The sequence below is a fragment of the Megalops cyprinoides genome, chromosome 1, assembly GCF_013368585.1.
Source record: "Megalops cyprinoides isolate fMegCyp1 chromosome 1, fMegCyp1.pri, whole genome shotgun sequence".
NCBI classification, from domain to species: Eukaryota; Metazoa; Chordata; class Actinopteri; order Elopiformes; family Megalopidae; genus Megalops; species Megalops cyprinoides.
Window position 1 is genome coordinate 8340161 of NC_050583.1, and position 11368 is coordinate 8351528.

General features: G+C 39.1%; 1 protein-coding gene across 1 annotated transcript; it reads left to right on the forward strand.

Moving 5' to 3' along the window:
• The first annotated feature begins 9844 nt into the window (after nucleotides 1-9844).
• Nucleotides 9845-11368, forward strand: LOC118787953 (GTPase IMAP family member 4-like). The gene is made up of 2 exons (XM_036543741.1): nucleotides 9845-10582; nucleotides 11246-11368. The coding sequence occupies exons 1-2, from the start codon at nucleotides 9845-9847 to the stop codon at nucleotides 11366-11368; spliced, it is 861 nt and encodes a 286-aa protein (XP_036399634.1).

An 11368-nucleotide genomic window follows, 5' to 3' on the forward strand; every position in this document is an offset into this window, starting at 1 on the left:
ACAACACCACTCCTACATTTCATACAGATACACAGGATAGTGCACTTACAGAAAGATTTTATTGTAATCAGCTGTAGTTTTGCACATTGCCAGCAGTATTTAGAACGACGATTGCCGTGCCATGCTCAGATTATTATTTTCACAATGCTATTTTGCTGTTTATCAGGCGCAGACATTCGCATCTCATTGTACGAGCCAAAGATTTTTTTTTTTGGTAAAAAAATAAATAAATAAAAAATGGGTTTCAAATGATATTTAATAGTATTTCACATTCACTGTGGTTATACAATTGTCATTTGTTGGACAGCACGCTTGGGTTTTCTTTGTGTCTTTTATTTACTCCATCTGTGTCTATTTTTTTTGTATCTACACAGCTTTGTGCATTATTGTCATCTTGTGGCTTTGACAGATCCTGCTGATTTCTCTTTGCTGTTAAGTCTGGTTGTTGACAGAGCTTTGTGAGTGATATGTGTGCTGCGTGTGCTACGTGTCTGTGGTGGTTATATTGTGTCTTTATGTATGCTTGAGTGCATCAATATGTGTGTGCGCACGTGCTTGTGTGCGGCAATGTATTTATATGTTTATCTCACACATCGCTAGCCTCGAGACCTTTTGTTGTGGTTATGTGTGAGTTGAGATGAGAAAGGAGGAGGTGAGCAAAGAAACTCCCGTAAAAGAGAAGCTTCAAGAGTGAAGAAGCTATTTAGCTAGCAGTAACTAAGTAGCACTAATATTTCAGCATAAAGTGAATAAGATTTAAGTGCAGTCCTTAGCAAAGTGTAACAGCTAGGGTGTTAGGACCCAGAGGATGATTGTAATTAGCATGCCGTTGCCTTTAGTGTGACACATAGGCTGTTTATCAATCCACAGCTGCATCCGAATAGTCAGTATGCACTAACGTCGGTTAAGAACATACTATCCAGCCGTACTCTGCCGCCATCTTTGACCCGGATGTTTACATGCGTACAAGTTTTAAAAATCAGCCTTCTGTACTGACTGTCAACCTGAGGTAAAACGAAAAGCTAACGTTACGTAACAAGCCAATTTATTTGTTAACCAAGTTGACTACACCGTCATCTTCTTTCTCTTTTTTCCGGGTAATTCTTATTCGGTTATTTGGGCTCCATCTGATTTGTGGGATAGCGTAGTGTAGTACGTTTGCATACTTCAAAATTTCAACAAATGTAGTACCGGGTACCCATTCGACTGCTATTAAATGGCTACTGAGTATTCGGACACCCTACGGACAGTGTTGGGTAGTTCTTCAAGAAACGTAATCAGTTATAAGTTACTAGTTACTTCTTTAAATTGTAATGAGATTACTTTACTCATTACTCGTTTTGAAAGTCACTTCACTACTCATTACTTTACTCTGAGTTAGTCTCTAAAACTACAATCCCCCAATTTACCACATAAAAATCTGAGAATAAACATAATAGTCCTTTCATTACTTTATTATATATAATGCTTTTATATAATTCTATTGTTTAATATATGTACCTAATTGCGCTACAATTAGTCATTATCTGTCACTGTGAAGGACGGGGTTGTAAAAATTCCGTCACAGTCTATTTTTACACGTCATATTTGTTTTCATTTACTGGTAATTATATAGACCTAAACAAGTAGGCTACTGAAATCAGTTTGAAACGTGAGTCCCAGGAAACAGGCTACAGGCTTATTCATTAATTAATTCAACTAATTAGCCAACCAAATATTTGATTCGAAAGGGCAAAATTTTGAACCATTCTGTTCGAGATACTTCTTTTATCTGTCAAAATGACGGACGGCAGTTTGCTTATCCGTTGATGCTTTAAAAATTCGGTAAATGACGGAGAATTCTCGGTTAACGCAACCGCTGATATGTACATATATGTTTACCTGTACAATGGCATCAGGCATGCCAGCTGTCATCCAGGAAAGGCCATTCTTCAGTGCAAGCATCTTGGACATAAGAATCTCCAGGGTTGGTAGGAGGGTGCCATGATACCAATTATCTTCTTGTAATATATCCAATGCCACAGCGAGTGGCTTCAACACTGTACAATATTCCTTCAGGAACTGATACTTTTACTCAGTGATACCTTTAATCCCTAGTCTAGTGCAAAGGGTGTTCAACTCTGTGACTGGGATTTCTGTCATTGATTGTTACTTGTTAGCCATTTCTCCAAATCATTGCTTGATATCAAGTTTAGCTTATGTGATGCACATCACAAGTGAGGGGGGAGAGAAAATTGCCCGTCTGAATCTGTGGAAAGAGCTTGACCAACATCTGTGAATGTCACTTCTTCATTAGGTAGCTCCTCATCAGAACCAGACCCATCAGTCTGAACAGGTTCATACATTATGAAGGCTTTGAGAAAATTACTCCCATTATCTGTGGCACATGCACTGACTTTATGTGTCAGTCCACAAGCTGAATGAACTTTCTCAATTTCACTGACTATTACATTGTACATGTTGTCCTCTGACTCTTTTTGTCAGGACTGCAGCTTCTTAGCCGGGTTTGTTTTTGTTTTCCCTGTCCATGTGCTTTTGTTTTTCCCTGTGTTCCAGCCCAGCCCTGCTCTCTGCCCTGCCCCCGCCCACCTGGTTACCTGACCGTCCCCACCTGCCTGCCGGCACACCTGCATCCCATCTCCTCATCAACCATGCCCTTTATATTCCCCGTTTGTTTCATGTCTCGTCGCTACATTGTCCCAGTTTGCCTGTGTTGCTACAAGCCATTTTTCCCTGTTCTGCCTGCCTACCTGTTTTGTTGCCTTTTTGTTTCACTTTTTGTTTTTCTTGACCACGTTTTTTGGATTTGATTTTGGTATCATTTGCTGTGCTTCTCTGAATTTTTTGACATTGCCTGTTTTTCGACTTCCTTTTCTGGACTTTGTCTTTGGATTGAATAAACCCTGCCTTCCAGCAGGGCCGGCCCGCGGCATAGGCAGTATAGGCAAATGCTAAGGGCGCCGACCATCCAGGGGGCGCCAAAAACGGGGGAGAAAAAAAAAAAAAATTACTCTTCTTAAAACTAGTTGGTATTATATATCTTAATAAGAAGATAATGAGCCAAAAATATCTAACTGCATGGCAAACCCTATTAAATATGAATAAAAATAATAATAAAAATGATGATCACACTTTACTTTCCTGAGATGCTCCCCCTTCCCCCTGGATTAATTAGACTCTACCTGCTGGCGGAGGGGGGAGGGGGGAGGCGGGCACGCATTGACGTGACCCCAAAAGCAAGCTCGACAACAAGACAACGACGACAGGACAACAACAACATGTCAAAACGTCCCAAACTGTCTGGTGCCCGGGGAGGAAAAAAAGAAAGGAGGAAAAAAGAGAGAAAGACAGAGGTAATGTTACAATAAAGGTGATGTCATGACATTATTTGTACGTAGGAGAACAACGACACGTTGTTAACCAAACGTGGTTTGCTAATCAATAAATAGCTAGCGTGAACTGTTTTAACATCAGTTAGGCTAATGGCATGTTACGAAGGACCAAAGCTGTTATGAAAAATGGCACTCAGCTTCCAAATATGTAAATATTATAGGGTCAGCAAGAGTTAAAATTAAAATAAAACTTGTTTACATTTTTATTGAAAACTGGTTAGCTCACGTTTTCTTAGCTTGCAATATTAGCCTTAATCAAAAAGCTAACGTGTTATTCCTTTTCCTATAGTTTTAAGTGCACATCATTCCTGTTATAGCATACCTTAGCATTCCTACATTCTATATTATAGTGCAGTTTACTACTTCTTTGCATTCTGCTAATCAGCATTTCCTTGTAATGACAAAAATTGAATCTTATATCATTTGCATATCAGAAAAGTTTTAAACATGTACAGCGTAGTCATCATGCACATATCCCTTAGATTTTTAATTTGTCATATTTCAGTTTATTCTTAAAATCATATTATGTATCATATCATATTTATTATTAGATTGGTGTAATATATTCCTCTTCTCTCTTCAGATGCGCTGTTGAGGTTTCTCAGTCCCACCCCTGCAAACTCTTGACCTTCCTGCATGAGAAGAAGCTGGCAGAAATTTACCCCAACATGTGGGTTGCTCTGAGAATCTTTGCCACTCTTCCTGTCACAGTGGCTACTGCAGAAAGAAGAAGCTTCTCAAAGCTTAAACTGATAAAAACCTACTTGAGAGCTACAATGATGCAGGAACGTCTAAGTGGACTTGCCATCATTAGTATAAATCATGTGGTCTCAAGTAAGCTATCATACGATGATGTTATAGAGAGCAGGAGAGTTGAGCTGTAGCAGCAGGTGATATGAGGTTGAGTCGGTGGTTGTGTAGTTTTGATGCAGTACCAAAAAGCACCAGTAGATGTCTTTATAAGAGCCCCCTTTCTCCCCTTTTATTGATATTCTTGTATTTTTTTTTTTTTTTTTTGGCAATACTGGGTTTTTTTTAACATCTTATTGTGTGCAGTGCCTTATTTATATTGTATTTATAATTTATTTTATGCCACTGGTTTACACTTTTTTTATTTAGTGGCTATTTAAATCTTATACTTTATTTAAGCTATTCATATTGTATTTCAAAAATTCATTTCATATTTTTATTGTATTTCTTTCTAATTTGTTCCAAGTGTTTTGATTTTGCAATCGCAAATAAAAGAATGTCGAAGACAAAGCTATTCAGTTTCTTGTGAGTATGTACACCAGCAGTCGAATTTACTCCGATGCAAGGGGGGCGCCACCTAAATTTTCGCCTAGGGCGCCAAATGAGTCATGGGCATTTTACTCAATATTTTGTCTGAAACACGGTGATTCTATAGTAGACACGGGAAGCATTTCCTCCACTATGTACCCTGCTACCAGCCTGTTAATCTCTCCCTGTGTTACCTGCACTCCCGGACGTGAATCAAGTTCATGTTCTGTGCTTCTGACTGCTGGCTGATATTTCCAATTTGCTTGCAATCCTGGTGGAAGACTAGTAAATGCAGTAAGTAATTTGTATGTAATTTAAGGCCCGGTCAAGCCAAAAATAAATGACACAATACCTTCTCAAGAAATTAACCCTACATATCATTTAACCACTTAATATAACACACATTTTATACTATTGGTGCTGTATTTTTTTAATGATGATTTATTTGTAGATTCACTTTTTTACCGATGATTTGACTTATTTGAAGATTCACTGCATTGGTTCCAAGTGTATTTTTCCATTTTGTTTCCAGAGCACTGTTCAGATCAGTGCTTTTATGTCTATGTCTATGTCTAGTCTGTACTGTAATAAACTTGAATTTCAAGGGCTTGGAATGTGTGTTTCATTTTGATGGAAATTATATTTTAATTTCAATGCAAAGCCACCCATTGAATTAAACGGCAAGTCACACTGAATTATGTGAATACACTCTTCAGTCAACATCACTTGCACCTATGCACCATAGTGTACCCTAAGCATTACTTGCATTTGATACTGTTAACTCAGAATACCTTAATCCCATCACCAATGAACCACAAAGGAATTCTTTTTGTTATTGGGTGAGCTGGGGGAATACAATTGCAAAGACCATACAGTAACACAAATGGGTTGTAAAGAAACAAAATCATTTTACTGAAAAACACCACTCTTTGTGCACAGGCAGGGCAGCTCAAGACTTACCAGGGAACCAAGCAACAGGCAGGGTTTATATGGGACACCAAACAAATGAAAAGACTAATGACACGTGAAAACGATTGACTAGATTCGACAAGTTACACACAGGAAGACAGGCCCTCTGGTGGAAGTTCAGGAAACAGCAGGCAACAGGACCAGACAGCCTGTTACGAGGACGCCTGCTGGTTGTTGCAGGAAGCAGTCTCTGAAACCCTGACACTTTTAAAATGAGGCAATATGCAAACTCATAACATCGATCCTGAAATGGGATAAAATTCTTATTGTATCAGGAGATTTTACATTCAATAGTCTGCCAGTATCAGTTGCATCATCTTAGAATTCAGTAAAGAAATTCTTTTATAAAATCATTTGTATAACATTTTTTTAAAAATGACTGTTAGAAATGAAAAAAATAAGACTGCTGTTAACATTGATCTGGGTTCAAATTGTCAAGGTAAATAAGATTTTTTTATTTATAATTTTTCAAAACAGCATATGACTTTGCAGAGCACATATTAAATAAATGTATAATTAAAAATGAAAAAAAGGTTAAGCATTAATAGCTGAAAGGAACGTGTCCTTTCCTGCAAACACACCCTCTTATTGGCTCTTGTGTTCTGTTTCGGATTCCAGCAGCTTATTTCTGTTTTAATTGGCCAAGCCCACATTATTTCCTTATTCCTCTGCAGCAGGTAAGCCAGTCATTTGCCATAGATCATCTGGTGTTCTCCAAAGACAGGTAAGAAGCCACGTCTCCCAGCAACACTTCAGAGGGTCACCAGTCTGGCAGTTTACAGTATCGATTTCACTTATAAACCTTGCTTAAAACAGGGACAACAGAATCAGCAGCAACATCAGTGTTAGGTGAGTATATTCTGTGTCAGTTACTGTCATGTTCTATTGGCTTCTGTGGTCTGTGGCAGCAATCTGGCCCCGTCTGGTGTTGCAGAACTGTTTTCCTCTTTTCCTGAGCACTGACTTTCTGATTGTCATTCTTCATAAATGTGCACCTTTACCTTCAAACATGCATGACTGGAAAGCTTGGTTTCTTGGCTTTGAAGAAACATTTATGTGCCTGAAGCAATCTTTTAACAAGTGAATCTTTGATTTCTGATGTAAATTAATACACTGGGGTAGTTCTTGAATCCTCACCTGAAAGGCATCAGTGAATATCCACCTGTGTAAACAAACCTTATGTCAGATGTGAGCTCAGTTAGGGGCTTGCCTGCTAATCAAGTAAACAGTGAATTTCTGTTCCTCAGTGTATGAATGAACAGATGCAGAATATCCTAAAAACAGGCCTGTGATCGGTTTCACTCCACTGATTGTGTCCATAGTTTTTGAACCAAAACATTTTGATACTCTTGCTTCTGCCACTGTGTGCAGATAACATCATTGTCATGTTCAACAGGAGGAACTTAAAGAGCAGCTACACTTTCATTTATAAGAAAATGAAAATATAAATCACAAGTGAGGGTGTTACTGAATTTCCTGTAAATGTTACCTGGTCCATCTGGTTCAACCACATTAAGAGCTGACAAGTACATATCTGCAGTCCAGAGACCACTGAGGGATTAGTTTACCATATATGTCATAAGCTTCATATGTTTTACATAAGAGGAATACAAGTAATCACAGGCCATTCAGACAATGATGTCTCATTTATTTAAAAGAAGAAGACCATTACATTACTGAAAGTTGTGAAAGTTCTACTTACGAAACATATAATTCTGGTCCTTCTCTCTGATTGATCAATTCAGTGCTCAAACCGTGTGTATACTCAAAGTATATCATGGCTAAACCATAGCCTACCTTAAAGAATATTAATTCCTACATAAGCAAAACATAAATAAATAGACCCTCTGATTGTACTACGTAATGATAGCAAAAAAAAAAAAAAGGCTGCTTGACATGACCATAGCGTTGAGCGCAACTGGAAAGTAAGTGCTGACAAAACAAAAGAAAAACACAACCTGTTAACTAGCTAGCTAGGTATGTGTACTGCTACTTCAAGTTGTGCCTGACAACACCCTTCAAGGTGTGACTACATTAGCAATATACCATGGCCTCCTATGTCTCATATATTATACAGTATTCAGAGGCCTGAGGAAAGAGAGGAGAATGCATGTATTAAACTTGTCTGAAAAGAAGTGTGGCAGTGTGATGTTCTCATTTGGCAACTGAGCTGATAATCAGAAGACAGTTGATTGTATTTGTAAGCATGGTACCTAGCCTGAACTGCTTCAGTAAACAGCAAACAATTCTGTTATTATCTGAGGGTCTTTTTAACTGTATCTGATGCCCTTAACCGTAGGGTTACAAAGCCGTTTTTTTCTTTCTCAGAAGACTTACTCCTTCACCTTACCTTACAAACATCAAACCAAATGCAAAATAGTGAAATACTGTCAAAACTAAGCTTTTGTGTGATGCCTCCATGGATCTATTGACCAGCTCATTTCCTAATCTATCATCATATTTGGAATTTATCATGATCCTCTAAACCAAGGGATAATAAAACCATAAAAAATAATTTCATGAATTCATTAAAACTATTAATTTTCTAAAACTTCAACATACAGTGAGAGGGATGTTGGATCCAGTGAGCAGGTGTGGGGTGTAGTGAGTTAAAGATACAAATCACCTGGAAGGTAGGTTTACATTGTTGCAGAGTTCTGAATTTTTATACCATATTTACATTTTCTCTTTTGGCAGACATTCTCATCTGGAGCAACTTTCAAAGGAATCGAAAGTGAAATCCCTATAAAGAAGAAAGGAGAAATGGATACATTAGCTATTGAAACACGTGGGTTTTTCATGTTCTTGCCCTGATTACATTTTAATACCTTCTTCTTGCAACAGATACAAGTAATAATGAACATAATTTTTAAGACTGTAATCACATAAGGGAACTGGATAACACAAATTCTTGGGCTAAACAACATACTTCTCAGTCTCTTGCAATATATTAAATTTTTGTATGGTTATGCATATTAATGTTGTTGTGGGTTTCATATGCAGCGCAATCAATTCCAGTTCCAATACTTCTCTCAGTGATGAACCAGGCATCTTGTCTGAACCAGGAAGCTCAGAGAACGATCAGAGAAGGGGAGGAGAGAAAGAGGCAGGTGCAGAATACATCAAGGCAGGAGGAGAGGAGATGAAGAGAGAGATAGAATGTAAAAGAGTGAAAACAAAACAAGATAATTGGAGCAATACGGTAAAGCTAGCAAGTGCATCAGCAGGAGCAGCAGTAGGAGCAGCAAGTGCATCAGCAGGAACAGCAAGAGCAGCAGCAGGAACAGTACCTATAGTAGCAGAGACAGCAGCAGCAGCAGTTGTGATAGCAGCAGTAGCTGCACGGTTACTGGGTATAGGATCATTGGTATCAGGTCATTATAGAGCATATTTAGGAGTTAAATAGCACAGGTGGCTCACTCAGCAGGCAGTTGAATCCCGGCTATCTTATCCGGTGACAATGACTGGTGTCCCACAGCAGCAGAGCAAATTGGCTTCCACCGGGGATCGGGGTGGGTAGGTCAGCCTGGGATTCCTCTCTCACTGCTTTCAGGCACCCTGCGGTTTTTCAGTTGCCTGCTGAGTTGCTGAGATGAGGTCAGTGGAGTAGTGCCCACCCCCTGTTGAGTGCCCACTCCACTGTAGTGTGCTGTGTGACACCGTGTGAAAAATAGCATTTGAGTGCGAGTGTATTTTTTTTTTGTATTTTACAATCTTTTTAACAGATGATGTGAGTAAATTAAAAGAAAGAGAAAGATATTGGCTTTCTTTTAGAGCTGTGACATAATATGCTTTCAGTCTCACTAAAGACACACAGATCAGTCTCAAAATACAATCACAAGTTAGCTCAAGAGAAAATATGTGGAGTGGAAAACATTAAGCTTAAAGGTACTCCTTTTGATATATTGATTTTTGAACAAGAGCTTTTTTATTACTAGTTAACTTTCCTTCAGGGAAGTCAGGGAAGAGACATAAACACTAGCAGTTGTCTGTTATCATTCACAAAATAGTATTGTGGTCAGTATAAACCACCATAAAGGCATTGACAACAACACAGTAAACTACTGAAAAAATAAAGATTTAACAAATGGGACATATTGATCAAGACATAATAATTCACCATTAAATCTCAAAAATATGATAACAATATTCTAACGTACTGTCTGGCATAATAATCTTGTTTTAAATCTTGTTACCAGTATATGATGTCCTGTGTTCAACTACTGTGTTGTTCCACAGGTTCATCTGATGAGCTGAGGATTGTGCTGGTGGGTAAGACCAGAGCAGGAAAGAGTGCAACAGGAAACACCATCCTGGGGAGAGAAGCATTTAAAGTAGAATTCTCCCCAGAGTCAGTAACAAAGACCTGTGAGAAACAGGTCACAGAGCGTGGAGGCAGGAGCATTGCTGTGATTGATACCCCAGGTATCTTTGACACATCAATGACTGAAGAGGAGTTGAAAATGAAAATAGAGGAATGTGTCCAGTTATCTGTCCCAGGACCACATGTGTTTCTGCTGGTCATCAGACTGGGGAGATACACACAGGAGGAAAGGGATGCAGTGGAGTGGATCCAGAAGAATTTTGGAGAGGAAGCAGCAAAGTATACAATGCTGCTGTTTACAGGAGGAGATCAGCTGGACAAAGAAGTGAAGGAGTTTTGTAGGCAAAGCAGTGAGCTTTGGATTAACATCCACAGATTTAACTATCATGTGTTCAACAATAAAGAGTTGATAGAGTCCACTCAAGTTAAAGAGCTGCTGGAAAAAATAGATGAAATGATAGAGAGAAATGGAGGACTGTGTTACACCAATGAGATGCACCAGGATGCTCACAGAAAGATCACAGAAGAGGAGGAGAGAAGAATGAAGGAAGAAGAGTTCAAAAGAGTGAAAAGAAATAAAGAAATAAAAACAAAGAAAAAAAGGAAACAGGCCACAAAGGTAGCTGCAGTAGGAGCAGCAGGAGCAGCGACAGCAGGAACAGTAGCTTTAGTAGCAGCAGAGGTAACAGCAGTAGCTGTGGCAGGAGCAGTATGTGCACCAGTACTGGGTGCAGTGGCAGTGGGAGTAGCTGGTTATGCAATATATTTATGAGTTAAACTGCGTAAGTCCCGAGCGGCTCAGAAGGCAAGTGGCTCAAACCAGGCTTAGCCAATTGCTAATAATGTCCAGCATCCCACAGCATCGGATGTCACCCAGCCTCCAAAGAAAGGCCACTTCACTGTTATGCACCTTATGAGTTGTGGTACAAAACGTGGCCGATGACTACATGCGAATGGATTTTTTGTATTTTCAAGCAAGATTCTTACATTTGTATAAAAATCTAAGAAAATAAGCAATGTAATCTTGTTGGTAGATATTATTTGATGCACATACAGGCTACTTTGTTATTGTAAACATTGAAATGTTCTGTCAGTACTCTGCCCTCTTAGCTGTGGTGTTTTGGTTTTTTTTTTTTTGTCCATGCGCTTTTGTTTTCCTTGTGTTCTAGCCCTGCCCCGCTTTCCGCCCGATCTCCGGCCGCCTGATTACCTGCACACCTGCTTCCCATTCTCTCGTTAGCCCTGCTCTATGTCTTCCCATGTGTCCCTGTCTTGTTGCTAGTTCGTAGCAGCATGTGCTCTCACCTGTTTTGGCCCCGCCGTTTCTCTTCTGTACGTTTTTTCTTTGTTTGACCTGATTGTTGCTGACCTGATTCCTGCCTGCTGCTCTGCTCTGTTCGCCTGA

Coding starts and splice junctions, on each gene's coding strand:
- LOC118787953 (XM_036543741.1), top strand. CDS start 9,845: ATGTCCTGTGTTCAACTACTGTGTTGTTCCACAGGTTCATCTGATGAG. Junction 10,583..11,245: donor AAAGGAAACAGGCCACAAAG/GTAGCTGCAGTA, acceptor TCTTGTTGCTAG/TTCGTAGCAGCATGTGCTCT.